Genomic DNA, 23,047 nt, shown 5'->3' on the forward strand with positions numbered 1-23,047 from the left:
TATCTGTTCGTGTTATATCACTCACAATATCACTCATCTACTTATCTTGCTGAATCTGTCTGCTGCTTTTGACATAGTTAAACACCAGATCCCCCTGTCAACCCTCACGACGAAGGGCATCTCAGTCTTACCCCTCAGGTTGGTCCTTCAGGGTGTCGTGGAGGTCTCTAAGTTCCAACATCTAGCTACTGGAGTGCCTCAGGGCTCAGTGCTTGGACCACTTCTCTTCTCCATCTACATGTCATGACTAGGATCTGTGATTCAGAAACATGTTTTTCCTATCACTGCTATGCTGATGACATATAACTCCACCTCTCATTCCAGCAACTCTACCTCTCATTCCAGCCAGATGATCCGACGGTAGCTGATCATATCTCAGCCTGCCTGACAGACATTTCTTGCTGGATGAAGGACCACCACTTTCAACTTACCCTTGCAAAGACAGAACTGCTTGTCGTCCCTGCCAACCCAACACTTCATCACAACTTCTCCATTCAGCTGGGTTCATCAACCATAACTCCATCCAGGACAGTTGTGATCGATGATCACTTGACCCAATAATATTGCTACGTATACTGTGCTATGTGTACTGTGCTAGAATAACTGGGACTAGTCACAACACTAGCATACTGTTGCCCTATTGTTGGTTTGATTGCCTCTATTGTTCTCCTCATTTGTAAGTCGCTTTGGATATAAGCATCTGCTAAATGATTAAATGTAATGTAAATATAACTTTTAAATATATTTTAAATATTATCTGAAATATATTTACTTTAATATAATATTTGTGATGAATATTCTTTGGGCAAATAACATGATTTTAACTTTAAAACCTGAATTAACATAAAACTGTCAAATGATGTGATATTTTAAGAGACTTAAGGGTCTGCTATAAAATTTCTTCATCATTTTCTTTTTCTTTCTTTTTTCTTTTGCATGGCGCACATTTTCAAATATTTATAACATTTTAACAAAAGTGCTTCTTGTTTTTTCCTAAAAAAATATGAAAGATTTTGCCAAACTACTTAATTAGATGAGGCTTTTTATTTTATTTTTATAATACATCAGGACAGTGTCAATTGTGTCAATTATCATGGTCCAAAAGAGGGACTAAATAACATGGTACACACCAATGTCAACATAAGCCCAATGGACAGCGCTGAAAGAATTTGTGCAGATCAATTTGGACAGCACAGCGTTGCACGGTCTGACTGGGTATTAATGTAAACACAGTCAGTTACGTCGATGTGTGAATGTAAACAGATGGGGGAAATAATGTCAAAATGTGGGATATGTGCATTAGACCTTACAGTGTAAATGCAGCCAATTTGAGGGAACAATTTTCTATGAACTTCCTTTCCAGTGTTACAACAACAAAAGCACAGTGAACCCAAATTTAGTTTCTTCATGATTCATGGCTTCACCACAGCATGTTGAAGAGCTCACCCGTCCCCGGCGTCTGCTCTGAACGATCCTCACCCCTCGTTCTCTGCGACAACAGACACCTGAGCAGATGGATGCCGCGGCAGACAGACTGGGCCCGCTCACGTTCTTAAGTACACTGAGAATCACTGACAGAGAGAATGATGGAGCACCTGGCGTGGGAGAGACCTTCTGTTATGCCACTGTAAATTGGCTTGACAAGAAAAACGTTTCGCCTCTCAATGTCAGACATTTGAACGCTGGCATAAACGGAACTGCAGCTCGGCAGGTGCGGCGCAGGAAAAGGAAAACTGATCCGCTGAACACATTTCCCTCATTAAGCAAGCAGTCCTGAGGCCGTGAATTACGCTCGCTGTTTTAACGGCTACAGAAAGCAAGCTTAGACCTTGCCGGTGTGTACTATAGAAAGTTCTTGCTAGTAATGAATAAAAGAACATTTGACTGGATTTGACATTTTCAGAAGAAAGTTGAAGTGGTGCTTGTCTGCGCAAAACTTGATGCTGGGGTGGTTTCTAAGATAAATGGTTTCTAGGGTGTTTTGGGTAGTTGCCTGAGAGTTGTTGGACAGTTGCTAAGTTATAGGTGGGTGCTAGGTTATTTTGGGTGGTTGTTAGGCATGGTTATGTGATTAATACTGTGTTTTCAGGTGGTAGCTAGGAAATTCTAAGGAGTTGTTAAGCGGTTGCTAGGGTGTTGCTAGTTATGCAGTTGGTAAAGCATTCTAGGTGGTTGCTATGATGTACTGCATGGAAGCTAAATGGTTGCTAGAGTGTTCTAAATGGCTCAGGTGTTTGCATATTTTGGGTAGTTGCCTGAGAGATGTTAGACAGTTGCTAAGTTGTAGGTGGTTGCTAGGTCGTTTCTAGGTTGTTATAGCAGGTTGTTAGAGACAGTTAAGTGATTTATACTGTGTTTTTAAGTGGTTGTTAGGGGATTTTCCAGGATTTTGCTAAGTGTTCTAGGTGGTTGCTAAGGTGTTCTGCATAGAAGCTTAATGGTTGCTAGAGTGTTTCTAGGGAGTTACTATGTTTTCTAAATGGTTGCTAAGGTGTTGGTTTATGGTGTATAGAGTTCCATGGGTAGTTGCCCGAGAGTTATACAGTTGTTAAGTTGTAAGTGGTCGCTAGGTATTTGTTAGGTTGTTGTGGGTGGTTGTTTATATTGTGTGTTTAGGTGGTGGCTAGGATGTTCTAAGGTGTTGTTAGGCGGTTGCTATGGTGTTCTGTGGTTGTTAGGGTGGTTTCTAGGGTGTTGCAAGGCACTATGCCACAGCCATATAACCATGTAGCCCAAGACTGGTCGCCCACTGAAGTTAAGCAGGGTTGAGCCTGGTCAGTACCTGGATAGGAGACCTCCTGGGAAAACTAGGTTTCTGCTGGAAGAGGTGTTAGTGAGGCCAGCAGGGGGTTATTGATGGGGACACTATACTGTAACAAGCACCAGCCTTTGGGTAAAACGTTAAACCAAGGTCCTGACTCTCTGTGGTCATTAAAAAATCCCATAGCACTTCTTGTAAATAGTAGGGGTGTAACCCCGGTGTCCTGGCCAAATTCCCTCCATTGGTCTTTATCAATCATGGCCTCCTACTAATAATCCCCATTCTTTCAATTGGCTCGATCACTCCCTCTCTCTCCTCTCCACCTATAGCTGGTGTACGGTGAGCGCACTGGCGCCATTGGTCTGTGGCTGCCGTCACTTCATCCAAGTGGATACTGCACACTAGTGGTGGTTGAGGGGAGACCCCCTGATATGACTGTAAAGTGCTTTGGGTGTACAGTAGTACATAGTAAAGCGCTATATAAATGCCTCATTCATTCATTTTTTTCACTCAGTGAAAATCTTTTCCAATAGTTTCCAAGCACTTTTAAAGCACACTTTTCCATTGTTTGCAATGTTTCCTTCCCAAATTTATTTGGCCAAAAAGGAAAAAAAAATGTTATTAAAGAATTTAAAGCTATAGAAATAGCATACAGCATTATATTAAGCCATAGAAATCGCATTCAGTATAAGCAAAGATTACAACTGTCATTTCAAACTTTTCTGAAAAATCACTTTGGCTCTCAACTGAGCAATTACCAGCTCCCGTGGTTTGGCCTTTAGAGCCCTAAACCGAAACTTGGGAGACAATTTTATCTTCTAACTCAATCGAAAGAAAAAAAGGGGGATCAGAAAGTAGTTAGCTCAAGTTTTAAACTCTTTACACTAAAACAGATGAGTCGTCTTACAGCTCCATCTGTTTCTCTCAGTTTTATGTTCTCATTATCTGGCCGTTGGACACAGAAGGTGGCCGACAGGTCACACTCTTTTAGTTCTCCATTCCTCCTTCACCTTCTGTTTTTTCCACCTTATAATGTTCCTCTCTGAGCTTTCTCAACTGTTCTGCAGCCTGTGGAAATGGGGGAAAGGGAGAGAGAGACAGAAAGAAGAAAGTTACTGTAGGCACTCAACAACCACATACTGCACACTACAGTTCAAAAGTTTGGGGTCAGTAAGATTTTTTTTTTAAATGTTTATGAGAGAAGTCTCTTATGCCTACTGGCAACATTTATTTGATAAAAAATACAATAAAACTGATATTGTGAAAATGTATTACAATTTAAAATAACGTCCCCAAAATGTGTTCAATGAGCGGTATATTTTGTCTTTGCTAATAATGGTGGAAATGTTGAATAGATATTTTTGTAGATCATTTTGTAGATTTAGCAGAAACTAACTTACATAAAATAAACCTGTCCTGAAAAATATTTACTGAAGTGACAACTTGCTCCAGTCTCCCCTATATAGTTCTCTAGAAGTGCTTGGACCACAATTTGCTGGGATAGAGACATAAATTCGAAAAATAAAACTGTAGCAAAAAAGGCAGATTGCTGTGAAAGCACATTATGAAAAACACACAGTGTGACCCAGACCCTCCAGCGATGACAGACTCAGTATTCATGTCTAGCGCTCACAGTGGAGGAACCACCAGTCGCCCACTCTCTCCTGAGATAAGTCCCTGCAGGGGTGTGATTAAACCTCCTAGCGGCTGTGTCACTTCCTGATCCAATCTCTCAGCCACAACACTTTAATTCCTTTGCAACTGCTGCTGTGGCACGGGTTGATGGAGGCTGTTGCCGCCGTTGAGTGAGAGGTCAGTCTCATAAACACTGGCAGCTGGGCTCGCAATGGGAGTGCCGCATTCATAAAGCCATAATAAATGTTACAGCACATTAAATCGCCCCAGAGGTTCAGCACGATATTCCAAACGAAAGCCTGACGTTTGAGCGCCAAAGTAAAAAAAAGCGCCCACCGCATTACCCTAGCATCCCTGCGTAATACTTGGCAATAAGCGCATACAGTATGAATATGTGCTTGTGCACGCCAGGAACCAGTTAGGAACCAATGATACGCAAACTCTAAATATGGCTATGACATTTGTGAGTTTTGACTTGTTGAGCAGTGGTGCACAACCTGGATTCAAATCTGGACTAATGATATTATGTAGGATCTTGAATCACTGTCATCAATAAATTATCGTTTCAAACGTTCAAAAGAGGGAATCTACTGAAGCCCCTAAGACACGGTGGCCGAGCTGCAACTGAAGAAAACACATGATAGAAAAAAACACCGGCAAATTAATAAAACATCTTCATTGATTTGGCAAAACATGTGCTGCAAATACTCACAACACAGATAAATTCAGAAACACGCTGCAAATACTCACAACGCAACCAAATACAGAAACACGTTACAAAATGTTGAGAGTATTTGCAGCGCGTTTCCAAAAGCATTATTACTTTGTTCTGCCTAGTCTCAAAATCTTGACTTAATTTTCTTGTTATTTTGACATAACAAAAGCTATTTCAAAACATATATATCATACCTGTAACGATACATTTATTAGTGTCCAGCACATGCACGATTTATACACAATTTATATAATTAAAATTATTAATAATTATACCGTTTATTTTACGCATGCTGCAGTTATGTCATCTGCTGCTTTAAATGCTCAATCTTTTTAAAGTCAGGTGGATTCTGATTGGCTGTCAATGATTTATATCATTCATCAGCTGAAAAAAAAATTCTTAACGTGTTTCTAACATACAGTACCAGTCAAAAGTTTGGAAACATTACTATTTTTAATGTTTTTGAAAGAAGTCTCTTATGCTCATCAAGCCTGCAGTTAAAAAAAAAAAAAAAACAGTAATATTATGAAATATTATTAAAATTTAAAATAATGGGTCTCTTTTTTAATATACTTTAAAATGTAATTTATTTTTGTGATGCAAAGTTGAATTTTCATCAGCAAGTACTCCAGTCTTTGGTGTCTTATGATCCTTCAGAAATCATTCTAATATGCTGATTTATGATCAATGTTGGAAACAGTTGTGCTGCTTAATATTTTTTTTTTATAACCTGAGATACTTTTTCAGGATTCATTGATGAGTAAAAAGTTAAAAAGAACTGTATTTATTTAGAATAGAAATCTTTTGTAACAATATACACTACCGTTCAAAAGTTTGGGAACAATAACTATTTTTTTTTTAAAGAAATTAGTACTTTAATTCAACAAGGATGCATTAAATTGATAAAAGGTGATGGTAACGATTTATATTGTTAGAAATGTTTTTATTTTGAATAAATGCTGTTTTTATGAATAAATGCTGTTAACGTTTTACTCATCAATGAATCCTGAAAAAAGTATTCCAAAAAAATATATTTAACAGCACAACTGTTTCCATCATTGATAATAACTGAGTATCAAATCATCATATTAGAATGATTTCTGAAGGATCATAAGACACCAAAGACTGGAGTACTTGCTGATGAAAATTCAGCTTTGCATCACAAAAATAAATTACATTTTAAAATATATTAAAAAAGAGAACCATTATTTTAAATTGTAATAATATTTCATAATATTACTGTTTTTTTTTTTTTTTTTTTACTGCAGGCTTGATGAGCATAAGAGACTTCTTTCAAAAACATTAAAAATAGTAATGTTTCCAAACTTTTGACTGGTACTGTATAATTTTCATTATTTGTGGTGCGGACTTCCATATTCTCATAGAATTAGAATGATTATTTAAACTTTATAAATATCGTTATAGTTTTTTATGTGAATGAGCCTTTACTCAAGCTAAAATATGTCTATCTGTGACTCACCAAATCAGTGTCTGAAACTTCTGAACTTCAACTTCGTTGTCAAAAACATTAATGACTATAAGCAGCCAGATAACTTGTGCAACCAATTATATTCTTATCTCAGTTTCATCAGTTTCTTCTCATAGGCTTGAATCTCTTTTCTCAAAAATACTAAGAACATAAATATAGTTGGTGTAAGAACATAAATATAGTATTGTGAGGTGAACCACTGAGTCCAGAGTCCATTGGGAGCACAATATTGGCTTGTAAAATCGTGACTGGTCACTCCAGTGTGCTCTCACTCTAACTTGGCTTTGAATTCCCCACCAATCACAACCCAGCTCAGTAGACAGAGGTCAGGTCAACAGATAACCAAAAGTCCAATTTATCGCAGCCCAAACCATTCTCGCTCGTTTAGCTCGGAGAAAAACAGATGTCCTGGTTTAGGACTGATAACGCTCACCGCCTGCTGATAAATTTCACATTCAGGTGGACAAGCTAGGGGGGAAATGGGTTTGCGAGGAGTGTGAAAAGGGCTCGGATTGCTGTCGGGAGGGGGTGATTGGACCCAAGTCTGTGTGACGGACAGAGTCACAGCGTGACAGATCAGCGTTGACGGCCAGTGTCCTGACAACCTCCGGATGGAAGGCTGTAATTTGATCAAGCTATCAATCAATACATCCAGATGGGCATCAATCAAGAGCGTAACGTGCTGCACCCTTATCCTCCCTTCGGCGGCCAGTGAGACAGGAAAATAGGGGACTCAATTTCTTGTTCGGCTCCCCTTCCCTCACTTGACAGCGTCAGACTGAGCAGGGTCACCCTGGCCTGGGCATGCCTGACAGAAACACTTAGATGGTGGAAGTAAGTCCCACATGACTGGACACATTAATGAAGCAGGTGAAATAGGTGCAGAAGTCCTGGAAATATGAGTCATTGTGAATTAAATGAACGCTGCATTCTTCCAATGGTACTGAGGACAGTAGCTCAGTACCGCAAGAAGAAGTCAGAAACTGATAAGCGTGACATTATAACAGTGCTTTAAGACTCCTTGCGATAAACAACAAAAGTCGCCTCACTATCCAATTATTAAAAATCTGACAGCATCGGCTGTCGGGAAAACCACTTCAGAAGCCATTTATAACCTGTGTCTTTGGAGAAACGGGGCAGAGTAATGTTAGGTCATAAAAAGCAGGCATTAAGAAAAAGGTTATCTACATCTTGGGTGTTGAACTAGGAATAATTGGAGAACTAAAGCTTAGTGGAGGCTCTAAATGTAGTGGAAAGACAGATAAAAACACCCCTGAGTCAGGAGAAGAATACAATCAACAGGTCTGCCAAGGCGTTAAATTGAAACCCAAACCCAGCCTGTAAACGAGAACCTGTGACCTGATCCAAACGGTATTGTCAGATTTTACGACCAAACAGGACATTGCTTACTCTTTTTATTTCTTATCAAGCGAGCAGACCCAGATGCACGTTTACAGAGAGCCGAAATGTCTGCTAAGAGTTATGTTAAAATCAAAAGAATATATATTATAAATACTATTTATTATAAATATTGTGCACAATGCACATTTTAGTGAGCCAACTAAGAAATATTACTGTAAATATGATCATTATGATCAGATGCATATTTACAAAAAGCCAAAAACCTGATAAGATATGTTAAAATTAAAAGATAATAATAATAACAACAACAACATGCGAGAACATATTAGAACACATTATTGTAAACACGGTAAATTTGGTTGTATTTGGTAACACTTTATTTTACAGTGTATGTTACACGCGTTACATTTACTATCTTAATAACCTAAACCATGCTCTAATCATAACCCTATAGTAAGTACATACAGTTCATTATTATTATTCAGTACTTAAATTGTTACACGGACACCTTAAAATAAAGTGTAACCCTTTATTTTACCGTATGTGCACTTATGTGTACTTACATTGTACTTACCAAAGAAAGTACTAAGGGTTTCAGGGTAGGTTCAGGGTTAGTACCTAGTTATTACACAGTTATTACAATATCACTATAATAAGTACATAATAAGTACATAGTATGTACATAGAGAACTTGACTGTAAAATAAAGTGCTACCGTATTTTTTGTTTACCATGCTAAAGAAAACAGAAAACATACCTGTTCAGGTGTAAGATCCCTCTGTTCATTGGCTAGCATCTCATATCCAACCATGAACTTGCGTATGGTTGCGGATCGCAGTAGAGGAGGATAGTAGTGAGCGTGTAGCTGCCAGTGGCTCATGTCTTCCTTTAGATAACTTCCCGTCGGAGCCCCTGGAGTGTAACAGACCACAACTGTTACCACACATAAAGCAATGTTATTGGACAATATTTAGAGCATCATCATATCTACATTCAATTTCAATTTAAAACAACATATTCCCAACCCAATTTTCTTCCATAATGTGACATATTCCCAAATGGAAATGGATTTTAAATGAGAAAATAGAGCCAGACCTAAAAGCGAGTTTGCAGTGGATTGTGGGGCGAATGAAATTGTAGTCCAAGTAGGGCTGGGAGATATGGCCAAAAAAGTGACCACAATTACATTTTTCTCCTAAGTGAAAGTTGTAGAAACCAGACCATTAATTGTGGTTTTAAACTAGAGAACATGACAAATACTTGCCAAACATGTGAAATTCACAATACACTTTTTCCTTAACAAAATAAATATCTTACAAGAAAAATACATTTCTTAGTGTCTGCATGTTGTAACGGGTGATTTGCGGTGCCTGACTTTGATGACGGGTATCTTCAGCACATTTTGCAGTGCAGGCAGCAATATTAATATTATTACATGTCTTGGCATTTAGAAATTCACATTTGACAGCAGCTTGAGTTAAGATACAGATGTAAATTTATGTTCATTAACAAAAACAGTAACATCTATAAAAATTGTTATTGTAATTTTATTTCGTAAAATGTAAATATTATTTGAGTTTTATTAAAATTAACCATTGCTCTTCCATAGTAGCATACATTTAGGTCATGATAACCCTGCATATAGCAACTAGCTACTGTACCATGGTAAAATGGAACTACAGTATATGGTTTCTATGGTATTTGTATGAAAAACATAGTATAAATGCACAAATGCTATAGCTTTATCACATTACTCCTGCATGTCTACATTAAATAATAAAATTCGATATGAATGTCCCACATTCTGCCACATACCATGGTGCAGTTAGTGTTATTACAGTAAATCCAAGTTAAATGATGGTGATTTGAAGATTTAAACGCCCTCTCACTGCATCATTTTGCACAGTGTTTCTCGTGTTTCATCTGGCTTAAAACTAGTTTAAATCAACGAGTAGTGCTGTTTCATTCCGCTTTTGGTGCATACACATTAATATTGAACATTTATCTGGTACAAATATATCCACATCACTATGATCAGATGCTTCTCACCGCTGTCATTTTTGATGTGTTTATTTTGTTATTGAGAGGAAAGCGCAGCACATATTTACATATTCACATATTCATCTAAACTCTGTTCTCAGCAGGGCTGACGGCGCCAGGATGTTTGCTAAGAGTATATCACAGCAAAGGTATTTCAAACTTCTTTTCACCCCTCTGTGAGTATATCAGGGCCTTAAACCACTGCATAAAACAGAAAGGATTACCTACAATAATAAAATAGCTGCCATTTGCCCTTAGACCAAGTTATTATTTCGACGAAAGATTACAAAGACAAACGTTTTTTGGAATAACTTTCCATGATGAACTCTATAAAATAAGACCAAGAACATTTATTAAGAAAGTAATAGGGTCAAGTTTAAATTCACTTTAATTCTAGAATGATGTCACGACCTCTATCGACTGAACAGATGAGATCTTTGCAAAGAAATGAAAGTTCAGTCGTTCCCATTAAGAAGTTAAGACGCAGCACGCAGTGGCTCATTAAGTTTACTATGTGTTTCATTTTCAGCAAAAATGCTTGCTATCCCGATGGTGGTCATTCTCAGAACCCCTTCAAAAAAGTCAAAAATTCATTCCGATCAAATTGACTTGGCATCCATCTATCTTACAAGTGAAAGAAGTGTATGTGGCTGTACATCAAAGCTGAATATGCTGAACAGAACAAACCACAGCAACTAAATCCTTCATTAAGAACCCGGCCGATGTACAATAACAAGGCCTGCAAACCTTCGGATGCCAGTGGCATGTGAGACATCTCTTGTAAGGTTTCACGGTGCATATTAAGTTATAAAATGGCTGTGAGAACCAGTGGTTTGGCTGTCTGCCCAATCCCAGATCCCCCTCTCTTATCCCCATGTAATGAATGAAAAGCGTATCATGCAAGTTAAATCAGATTCATCCTGACTGCTCCAGTGAAACGGCTGTTCATTTCCTTTACTGGCATTTTCTCGACCGCCTCATGCTAGCTGGATGTTACAGGGTTTGGATCGGGGTCTTGCTTCCCAGCACTCACATGCACACACATATCTCTTTTTGGCCCGTCTTGAGTTTCTTCCCGAGTTTGTTGACGTTCCTGCTTTACATTTGGCTCTCGGCTCTCAGGGGTTACTTCAATGCAGTGCGAAGGTATGTAGAGATCGCTGGCTAGCGGCCATTTTCATCCGTGCCAGTGAAAATAATAAAAGGCTCAGATTCTCCAACACTGTACCTAATTTAAACAGTCTGAACTTGTAAAAACACTCGGCACAATGGCCAAGAATATCAAGTTTGGTGAGCTGAGCTCTACAAGACATTCCATGTCTATCTACCAATTATAGTGATGTCATCGCTACTAATACAATTGGGAACGTTGCATGCAATTGGATTGTTCATACGCCTAACATGTACCATTATCATGATTCACGAATACCGCTGAATATTAATGAACCATCCAACTTTTGCTGAAGTCTATTTGCACTCAGGAACACAAGTCAAATATGTAAGATTAATAAAACGATACAGCAAATAAGTGGATGAGTGGTAATTATGGATGTGTGTGTGTGTGTGTGCTCTTTCAAACAGTAGAAAGGGAAGACCAAGGGCTAGTTTTCGCATGAGGAAGTTGTCACAAGTATCATCAAGTCAATAACTTCAATATATTTTAGTCAAAAGTCCAGTTGCACAAATGTGCGTTTTCTCCAATATGTTTTGTATATTTTTAATATTTATAATAGTATAGTTATGTATAATAGTACACACACACACACACACACACACACACACACACACACACACACACACACACACACACACACACACACACACACACACACACACACACACACACACACACACACACACACACACACACACACACACACACACACACACACACACATTTTGCTTTCGCAACCACCAATTAAAATCAAGGCTGAAGCACTACTAATTTCGGTTGCCTCATTAGCAGTGACAATAGAGCATCAAAACAGAGCAGACTCTCACTAATATATAATGCAAAGTTGATATGAAGTTTGCTCTTAACAAAAATAAGAACTCTTTTTGTGTAAACAGAAATATGTCCCCTCCATGATGAACATGGATTAGCTAAATAATAAGGCAAGCTGAATTCAAGGGATGCTTTTAGAGCTTTCATTCAATTAAAGTCTTCACATTTCTTATCCACAAAAGTATATATATGCTTACTTGTTTGGAAAAGACTGAAGCTATCTAATAATGCTCAATTTGCACCACTGTGCAGAATTGTCCAAAACACAAACAACTTCAATGACAGGAAAAGCAGGATTTCAGGGCTGAAAAGTTCCACTAGTTACAGAGACTGGCTGGTAATTTCTACAGTCTAAATAATGTGCCATGACTGTTTATCCTGGTTCTCCAGCTAAATATATGAACCCATAAAAGAGGCCTCCAACATACTGATTAAATTTTCAAAATGAAATGCATTACATTTCTTGCTGTAAAAGAGGAGCTGTTTATTATATACAGACCACACTAAGCTCCAGCCTTGAGTGGTGGAAGCTAAAACCTGTTCTACATGCTGGATGTGCCTAAACAGACTGAAAGCCAACTGGCTCTTGCTGATCTTGTGGTCTTTCTCTTCTTTTAGCCTTCAATTTACGTACCTCGATATTCCTTCATCTGCTATTATAGAGGATCATTATTAAAAGGTCTTTGTTGGAGGTAAACATTATTTTATAACTTTCCCCACTGAAAAAAAAAAAAAAAAAAAAAAAAAAAAGATATGAATAAAATAAAATAAAATAAATGTGAAAAAGGAAAGGATTTGCTTCATCGTCTCAAACAATTTTCCTTTTCTGATGGTGTCACCAAACCCTCTTATGAGCCAAGTTACAAAACCCAGTGAGCCGCCTATGTAGACGATTGGTCTTGAAGTTTTATAGGAAAAATTCTGAAGATACAGTGTAGCATGATTATTTCTGTTCAATAAAACTAAAATCATAAAAGATAAATAAATAGTTACTTGAAAAAAAATAAACATTTTATTTCAGGTATTTGCCAAGATTTCTAATTTTCATTTAGTTTAATTTGATGTACTGTACTTAAATAACTAAAACTAGAATAAAAACTCTAGACACATTTGCCCCGCCCCCCCAAAAATAAATAAATAAATAAATATATAAACACAAACTAATAAAAATGACAAAAGCACACAAGAAAATTACTAAAATCTAAAATGAAAAAAAAAAGGATAATACAAATACAAAAATATTGATGAAATACTAATTTAAAAAATAATAATAATAAAAAAAGTAATAGTATCTCAGTGATAATAAAATGACACTGATGTGTATCTATCCTTCAAGGAGAATTTAATTCCACAATGCACAGCAAAAGGCTCTATGAACACCCATCTACGATGAAGAATGAAACAAGATAAATATTGATTTATAAATCTAAAAATGAGACTTCATATTACGTGGACACGCAAGAATAGGTGAACATGTTCCTCCAAACAACAGTGAGAAATCGATTCTTGGAATCGAGTCCACCAATTCCAGAACGAGGAACCGGAGTCGATTCCAGATATTTCAGAATCGATCAGCCCTAGTTAACATGTTGCATGCTACATTCGTCCAATCAATGATACTGACATTGCAAATATGCAAATAAGAACATTAAACAAGTTTAAGAACGTACAACGTGAAAAGTCAGTTTATGAACACCCAGGGTTCGTAGTTAAACCAGGGAAATTACGAGCAGTGTGAAACGTGAAGCAAGATAACCCAGGGCTCCGTTTACCCGGGGTTTAGAATGATGAACTATTTCAAGTGTGAAAAGCCTTGTATTCAGCCAGAAGATTTTAACTATATTTGTAAAAGTAAAACTTATTCAAGGAACCAAATTAAGTAAGACCAGAAGGTGACATCAGCAAGAGTGTCTCATTAACGGTAAAAGTTGCCATGCTGCTAACACACAACAGAGCTGCGCTAATTAGCCCGCTAACGCTACCTCCCCGGCTCATCAGAATGCCTTTGTGCCTTCAGTGACAAAAAAACAAAAACAAATATTTCCTTTCCCCAAACTAATGAGCTCCATTGGAAACAAAATAACAAGCTTTTCATGGGACACGATGTGTACTGGCGTCCTTTATTAAATGTGACTTTCCACTTTTCCAAACATTAAATCAAAGTCGAGGTCTCCTAAAACTAAAAACGGTTGAAAGTGAAGCTTGGGGCTTGTACATCTTATTTCCTATGTTTGCTTTTGGAGTGAAATATGTCCTGGACAGGTTGCACTCATCACTTTCTGTAATCCTCTGACTTGGCTCTTTATAACTGAGTGAAGAGAAACATTATCCTCTCAATAAAATCTCCAGCTCTCTTCATAAGGTATCTGTATCTGAGGAGACTCGCTCACACACACTGTAGGAGGTGGACATGCCGACCATGTCCTGAACAATCACTGAGTTCATCAGGACCATGTCAGACCCCCTGTCCATCAGATTCCAGATGTTATCTAGCATCAGGAGGTCAGGACATTGAGACTCTCACGATGAGGCTTGCCTCTGCTGGAATCTGTTGTGCTCATGGGAACAAGACTGACATATTTAAGTACAGAAAATTAATTAGGACGTTTACAGATGCATTAAGACTAGATTTTTGTTTTCTGAAGAATATATGAGTGGTACTTGGTCTTTCCAAAATGTGATTGCTTAGGGTTTTTTTAGGGTGTTTTTTTATGCAACTGCTTAACGATGGTCTAAAGCGCACGGCGGAAGCGCACTTAGGTAGTGTCCGAATTCACTTTTGCTAGTTTAACGACGGGATAAATGGTCGGCGCAGAGTCCTGCAACAGGACGGGTACCCACATAAAAGTGGCTAAAACGGGTGGATAAAATTCACGGGTGGGGACGCGGGCGGATAATGAATTCCTTGCGGGCGGGTAGCGGATGAAAAATATGTGCAATATTTGTATGTCTAAATTACCATTACACATAGGCTACGCAAATATGTGTTTTAGTCAGGCCATCCTTAACAATATTCTTGTTTGCCGCAAACCGTCCGACCCTGTCAATTTAGGAACGACCCAATTATTTTTTTTCCCCCTTTTAGTCCGACCGACTTGCCGGTTGTAAACTTGCGTTAAGACCGACCGACCGATTTTTTATTTATTTTTTTACTCTTCCAACTAATACAAATGCGATAAAATGATATTAATTATATTTTAGTAAGTATTGTGAATATAAATTGCCCATAGGCCTACATACAAACGTAGGCTACGCTCTTTCTTTTAAATAAAAACCTGTGGCGTCATCTATGATTATAAGGGCTGTAGGCTATGTGCGAAATGAAACCGAAATCGCGACACTCTGGTCATAAACCTACAATTAAAACTTTCACAGAGATCTCAAACAGGCATTTAAAACACCAAAAATTAAGAATTGGCATATCAAGCAAAATAATATTCGATGATTGATCGAAAATCGTATCTCTCCCCACACATGCTCACCGGCAACGCTCCGACATTAAATTTCTCTGTAACCTACTGTAGGGCAGGCTAATAGGCCTATGTGTTGTAGCCCAGTCATTAAAAAATGATTTAGTTTCATATTCATGTTTAAATAAAATAATATATATTTTTTAAATTTCATGTTGATTATATGAAAAGTGAAAAGCATGAATAAGATAAGATGATCCTGAATATCGGGAGACAAATGGAGTGGGCAGACATGATTTTGACCACTTCATTAAGTTTGCTTTTGTAGAAAGCCTTTCTTTAAAGTGAATTTCGTTTTGTGTTAATTGTATCTTAATTTTAATCAATGTTTCATCAACCAATTTCCTGGATTTAATAAATAAGAGCAGGCAATATAGGCCTAATCAGGACACGGAGGCGCCGGCACGTGAACTGATCGTCTCTTAAATGAACCGAAACTCAGCCTATAAGCTACTTGCCTCACAGACCTGAGAAATAGAAGGCATGAAATGTGTACTTTTAAACAAAACAATTCAAAACGAAAGAAAACAGACTGCTCTCTGCCTATGTAATCCATATGAAATGTGAATTTCTCTCTGGCACGTTCACTACTGCGAAGATCGCGAGTCAGCATAGTCAACTTCATCTCTGACACAGAAAACACTTGTTTATTAATAAACAATTGAAATGTCTCCTTGATATATTTGACATATTAATAATCATTACTTTTCCCAGTTCTTTGTGACAGCTTTTAGGTGCGTTATTGGCAGCGCACCCTTACATGTTACATGAACGCGTCACCAACGCTCAATAGATTTTAGCTCGTGTGTGGTTTATCGCGGGCACTGGTCGGATAACGGGCCAAACATTAATGGGTCTGGGCGGGTGCGGATTTAATTTTGATATTATCACGGGTGACGGGTCGGATCTGGTGCTGAATGAACTTTACGGGTATGGGCGGGGGCGGGTCTCCAAAAATGGACCCGTGCAAGACTCTGGGTCGGCGCACCCGACGCATGGTCTAAAAGGGTTGTCCCTATTCCGTTAATGAGTAATTATTAATTCCCTTTAAAAGTCAGTTGCGCTCGCGCCATGGCAGATTCGCTATTTACATTTGCAAGTGGAAAAACTGAACGCTTCTCTAGAGAGGAAACGGATCTGCTTGTGCACTTTAACCTCGCGCACGAGCAGATCCGTTTCCTCTCTAGAGAAGCGTTCAGTTTTCAGAGAAGCGTTCAGCATACCATCTACGGGACAAGCCGGATTCCACCAAATCTTTATGTACACAAAAATAATATTTTACATTGTAATCCTTTTATTTTTAATATTTGGCATGTTTGTGTGCTGCTGCGCGTCCCTGTGTGTAATAAGCAGAGTGTATGTGTGTTGTGGACCCAGCTATAGGCGCATATTACTAATGCGCCCTTTAAATATAAAAAAAAAATACTGCACGAATTGACTTTAGACGAGGTTTCAGTTGGTCAATGGTGCAGTTTATTTCAGTTCCTCAAAACAGAAACGCACCAACAATGCACCAGAACACACCTGGTTTTCAGACCAGCAACCCATTGGGTGCACAGATGGGCGCAAATGCATTTGCTATTTAAACAATGTGGCGATAATGTGAAAATGATAACTGCGTCAGGCTGAAACTAGCAAAAAACACTTGCGTCGCGCCTGATGCTGCACTGCGCCGGGTGTAAGATAAGACCCTTAGACTGTATTTTCTTTTAACATGTTGGTTTGTGGTGGCCAGGGTTCTGCTATGCAGCTGCTTAAGTGTTTTGAATTGTTTTAACTTATTGCCACGTGGTTGCAAAGATGTTTTGGGTGGCTTTTAGCCCATTGTTATGTATGTGGTTGTGAGGATATTGGTTGGGTGATGCCAAATGGGGTGCCATGGGATTGTTCTGGCGGTTTTATAGTCTACCTCATTAAGAACCACTAATGAAGACAAATAAATGAATAAACAGGATGTGCCTCCAAGCCTGCCACAACCTGATTTTTATCCAGACATACTGAGAAAACCTTAAAGGGGTAAAAACTGAAAATGTACTCACCCTCAAGCCATCCTCCTAGGTGACTTTCTTCTTTTAGCCAAACACAATCTGAGTTATATTAAAAAATATCCTGGCTCTTCCAAGCTTTAGACTTGGAGTGAATAGTAACAAAGATTTGAAGCCCAAAAAAGTGCATCATCCATCTTAAAAGTATTTCTATACGGCTCCAGGGGGTTAATAAAGGTATTCTGAAGCAGAGCTATGCGTTTTTGTAAGAAAAAATATCCATATTTACAACTTTATAAATTTTAATCACTAGCTTCCGTTAACCCTCAGAGGTCGGAGATCACGCCGGCGTGATCTGCTCGCTTTTTTCCTTATGAGTTGAATTGAGACCCGAAATACTCTTTTGAATTTGATTTTACAAAACAAGTTTCATACATCAATCGATTCTGTTAAATGTGTATTATTTTTGTGTATACTCACAATAAAAACAAAGTGCTGTGCTTTTTGCCAAAAAAAGAAAAATAAACACGAAGCGAGTTCTGCCTTCTCTCTGCCAGTGTAGTCCATTCTGAAACGCGTCCGAAAATGAACAATAACTCAGCGAATACTCAGTCAAACAGGCATACAGTCACACAGGCATGAAGCTTGAATTCTCTTCTTTTTAATGAAGTAATTTATATAAAAAACAAATATTCTCATCTTGTGAAATCTGTATTAAAAGAGAGCGATTCCAGTCGAGCTAATTACATCTAATTCAGATGTAATGTGACTCCGCCCACGGAGAGCGCACGCTATTCAAACGCAAATGACTGAGGCAATCCGCGCAATCCTGTGAACGCCCCCATATCAGCGCGAGAAAACACAAGTTTATTCAGATCATTACTTGTTTACACCGTCTTGCAGCTGTGAGGAATAATAATGGAAAATGTCCCCCAGAAGTGCGGGTATATCGAGGAGCGAGCTGAGGAATACTAGTAAGTTTTTTTCCTTCTCACGTGAATTTCTTCACGTGGGTTTCTGTTTATGAATGAATGAACGGCAGAGATGCGCGCTGTTTACCACAGCTGGCAAAGACAGTTTAAATTTAAATCGCGTGTGTGAATGAATGATGATGTTTCAGCAAACTGTATTGCTATACTGAGATGAGTAAAAATCGACTGAAATATGTTGAAATAAAATGTAGGCTATTTGTATAAGCAACGTATTAAACTGCAAATTAACAATATGCCCTAATATTTCATGAAAACAACGTTACAGTCAAGCGAAATATGAAAGTAATGAATACATAGATAAAATGTAGGCCTATAATCATTTTCTTTTTTTACAAAGAAAGAGTACACTTGAAATATTGTTGAAATTGTAATATTGTTGTAATTGTAACCTTTTTAATAAAATGGCAAAACATATTTACAAGATAGATGTAAGCAAAATCTTAAATGGTCAATATAAGTCTTCTTCTAAATATCCTTTGTCCTTGCATTGTGGCTCAGCCAGTTTCACACCTGTGTGAATGGCTCATCATTATGCAGAGTGGGTGTTCTAAGTTGTAAACCACTCCTCGTTCACGCCTCCTCGCATATTGGCTTTCCAAGCAAAACCTGTTTTACATCAATTTAAATCAATGTATGGTTTTATGTGAACGATAAAGCAAGACTATTTTCACATGATTTTGAAGAAAAAACACTAGGCGAGGACATCCATTATTCAAAAGTCTTATTGACACATATTTACTATGTGTTTTGTGGCCTTATTTCAGAAATTTTAGTTTTTAGTTTTTTCAATAACCATGCATAAACATTATTCTCTCAAAAATGAAAACATGTACATACACGTGGCTCACATATTATGGTAGCCCTGTTTGTGCTTTATAGAGTGAATTTACACCTTTGCCATTAATATGTTTATAAGCAACTGAAAAAAGCACAAATGTCAGGGCATGTCAGAACATCTCAAGGGCCCCAAAAACAGCTCAGACCCCAGAGGGTTAACAGCCGTATGCAAGTCGCGTTCCGGCGCAAGACTGACCTCTGACCCCACGCATGACGCATGATGTAGGAGTAGCGTAAGCTTAGGTGAAAGTAGATGCCTCTCGTGGTTCAAAGAAATAGATCTGGGCAGCAAACTCAAGCTCCTCCCACATTTCTCAATAAAAATTCTCATCTTAAATCTAATTCATGTTTTGCTCTGTCCTCTATGCTTCTGCAGAGGTCACTTTTCTGCTGGAACTAGACTTGCGTACGGCTGTTAGAAAGTTATAAATATGGATATTTTTCTTACAAAAATGCATTGCTCTGCTTTGCGAAGGTCTTTATTAACCCCCTGGAGTCATGGATTACTTTAATGATGGATGCACTTTTTTGGCCTTCAAAATCTCAAAGCTTGGAAGAGCCAGGATATTTTTAATATAACTCTGATTGTGTTTGACAGAAAGAAGAAAGTCATATACACCTTGAGTGTCAGTAAATTATGGGATCATTTTTGGTGTGAACTAACGCTTTAATGGTTCTGAGTCTCTGAGAGCTCTCATTGGTTGCTTGTTTGTGTCATGTTTTAATTGAGCACATGGCTTGTGATTGTTTTCACTGTTCATGTTTGTCATGTTTGTTTCTATGTGCCATGTGCTCTTCTGTCCACTGTATAACCCTACCCTTCTTGTTATCTGGTTATTGGTTCATTTTCCCTACCCGTCCTCCCTCATTATCTGTTTTGTTTGCTCTCTAAATGTATTCTCCTTGTGCGTCATGTTTACCTGTTGTTTCCAGCCTTACCTTGCCTTGTCCAGCCAGACATGTTTTTTTTCCCCACAGGGTAGTTTTTTGTTTGTTTTGTTTTATTTTTTGATTAATAAAAAGCCCATATCTGCATTCTTGAGTCCTTGCCTCATCCCTTCACCCATCCCTGACAGACTGTGGCTTGTAAACAGGCCTAATAAAAATAGTTTGTTCCCAACTTAATCTGATGCTTCATACCCATGATGCAAAGCTTAGGAGAAATGCCAGTTCTCATCTCTAGGGCTTTTATTGTTTACTTCTCTCTTTTTTTTTTTTTTTTTTTTTACTATGCATGGCATGGTCTAGCAAAACAGTGAATTTGAAATGTAATCAGGCCAATATGGGGGTTTCTTCTGGGAAAAGAAAGCTATTTGGATTATATCAGGGACAAAGGTATTTGAAGGTGGTCTCGCAATGAGGATTCATTTGTGAAATTTGCATGTATTAACATTGTAGCTCCAATATAAACTCTGAGACAGAATAATATAGTTCTCGCAAATTACTAGTTTAAATAAACAGATAATTTGAGTACATACTTGTTGCTTACAATATCTTTCTAAATCAAAAGAATTGGAATATTACATATTTTTCAGCTATACACTAGTTACCCTGCCCCAGGCTATTTACATGATTATTAATCTTTTACACAAATAAGCATATGGATGGATATTGGGACTAACACAATAATATAACACATTATTATTAAAAGTAACATTCCCCAAAACTGACTCTAATTGTCTCTCAACACCGATTTGTGTTTCTTGCGTAAACTCTTTCTACCAGTTTATGAAGGCACTAATGAAAATGAGTTGATTCATTCACACTTATGCGTCTCTTGGAGCACATTATTAATGAAGCCTTCAATATCAAGCACAATTCCTTGAAACACTGATTTTCCATGTTCTCTCGGTTCCTCCCAGCCCCTGTGAAGGGAAGCATTGAGAGCCAAGCTTCTGTTCAGCCGTATCCTCCTCTCACACACACTTCTGTAAGCTGCTCTCAGCTCCAATTGAGACTCGACATCTTAACTAAAAGGCACCTTGGAGAGACGCCATCTTTAGTTGGGTGTATGGCACATCAATGAACAAATGTGAGCGCTATGAAATTATGCAATACACACAGATTATTAATATAAATATGAGCCATATGGTGTTGATTCTTCAGTTAAGGGGACATTTCTGCTCCTTACAATGGTTTGAAAGGTGAAAACTAGTATTAAATTGTGCATTATAGTAGCTTTATAATAGCGGAATAATGAATTTATAAAAGTGTCAAAATCAAGAAATTCTACTTTATATTATTCCATTAGAATTCAAAAAATATTATTAATTAGGTATTTGTGAGTATTATTTGTAATAAATGTAAAATGTTTAATTATTGTATAATATTGTAATATTTTTTATTTTTTTTACAAGTCTTAAATTCTTAGATTTTGTTTAAATTGATTTTTTTTTTTTAATTGAGTGCCTAAAGATCATACATTTTAATCATTTGAATTAAAATTCCACTTGAAGGTTGATCAAGGCCATGGTCAGATCTTTAGTCCAGGATATGTGATAAATGTTTAAACTCAGATGAAACCTAATTTGAGAAACTTTCAGTTTTCAAGATATCAAGTAAAATGATGTGAAAGTATTTTTCGCCTACAATATAACAAGGAAGTATGCCATTTCAGACGCAGCCGCAGTGTTATTTTGGAGGTTGTACAGATGTAAAATATATTTGAGTCATTTGGCTCAATTTGATTCAAGGTGACAAACGTGATTCAGACAGAAGCAAAGTGAATTAAATATAAAAATATGAGCCGCAGAGTCTCAAATAGAACAGAATATTTGAATGTTTCAGACCTCAGACATGGAGAAAACTGCAGCCCGTCCCGGTGTTTTAAGTGTTTCTCTGACAAAATAGCCCTAATATCTGTGTAAGAATGATTTAATATGCCTGGCTGCTTATTCAGACAAGCCTGACCATGGCATATTAGGGACGATGCCATTCCTTTTATGAGGATAATTCATTTGTCGGGTATGAAATGGCCTGTGGATCCGAGCGACGAAGGATAAGAGGCAGGAGGTTATGGTGGGTAACTAAAAGCGATCCTCTTCTGATGATTTACTTCAACAGATTTTACTTTATGACAGAATAGAATTGAATACACTTAAACCAGCTGCACCACACAGTGTGTCCTGAATGCTAGAACTTCAACACAAATAATTCTTTGAAAGTTTCAAACTAGCTGTTCCTTTGACAGAAAAAAACCTGTCAAATGAAATTGTCTATGTGACTGAGGGAAAAAATTTTCAATCTCAGATGAGTCACTTGTCACTTCTCCAAAAGTGACTAGTGACACATCTAGTTTTTAAATTGAAGGAGAGGATTTGACAGTTTCTGCAGATGAGTTCAAGACTATTGAAAGATCAACCGCTAAGGCCAAGCGCACACTATAGCAGAGAAGTTCATTGCCCTGCACACATTTTAACGCTCAGTTTCTCATGCCTCATAGAGAACACTTCACATGATCGACCTCATATGTGCGTCATTCTCATTACCGACTATAGCTAAGATACAGAAATCATCACACACACTTTGCCAAACAAACAACAGAGTACAAGCAAAGAAATAGAAGAAAAATGGCTGACAAATATGTAGCATACTTATTTACCACAATGTTTTACAATTACACCACACTACAAAAACATCAGCGACGAGCACAAACTACAAGATCTGAATAAAAATGTATTTCTAGTTGTATTAATACAAATTAGTTCCAATTTGACAGGCTCCTGGTTGTATTTGTGCCATATCCACCTTATTTTTC

At 37.7% G+C, this 23,047-nt stretch overlaps 1 protein-coding gene across 1 annotated transcript in view; it reads right to left on the reverse strand.

Moving 5' to 3' along the window:
* Positions 1–1,031: 1,031 nt before the first annotated feature.
* The window catches only part of LOC308684147 (galactose-1-phosphate uridylyltransferase-like), a 132,919-nt gene continuing 110,903 nt past the window's right edge, over positions 1,032–23,047 (reverse strand). The window contains exons 10-11 of the mRNA XM_081355252.1: positions 8,719–8,873; positions 1,032–3,829 (exon numbers count right to left, since the gene is read on the reverse strand). Coding sequence (XP_081211378.1) covers positions 3,749–3,829; positions 8,719–8,873 — 236 coding nt within the window. The 3' untranslated portion in view covers positions 1,032–3,748. The remainder of the gene's footprint in view (positions 3,830–8,718; positions 8,874–23,047) is intronic.

This window comes from Scardinius erythrophthalmus, assembly GCF_964197995.2.
Source record: "Scardinius erythrophthalmus genome assembly, chromosome: 23".
Taxonomy (NCBI): Eukaryota; Metazoa; Chordata; class Actinopteri; order Cypriniformes; family Leuciscidae; genus Scardinius; species Scardinius erythrophthalmus.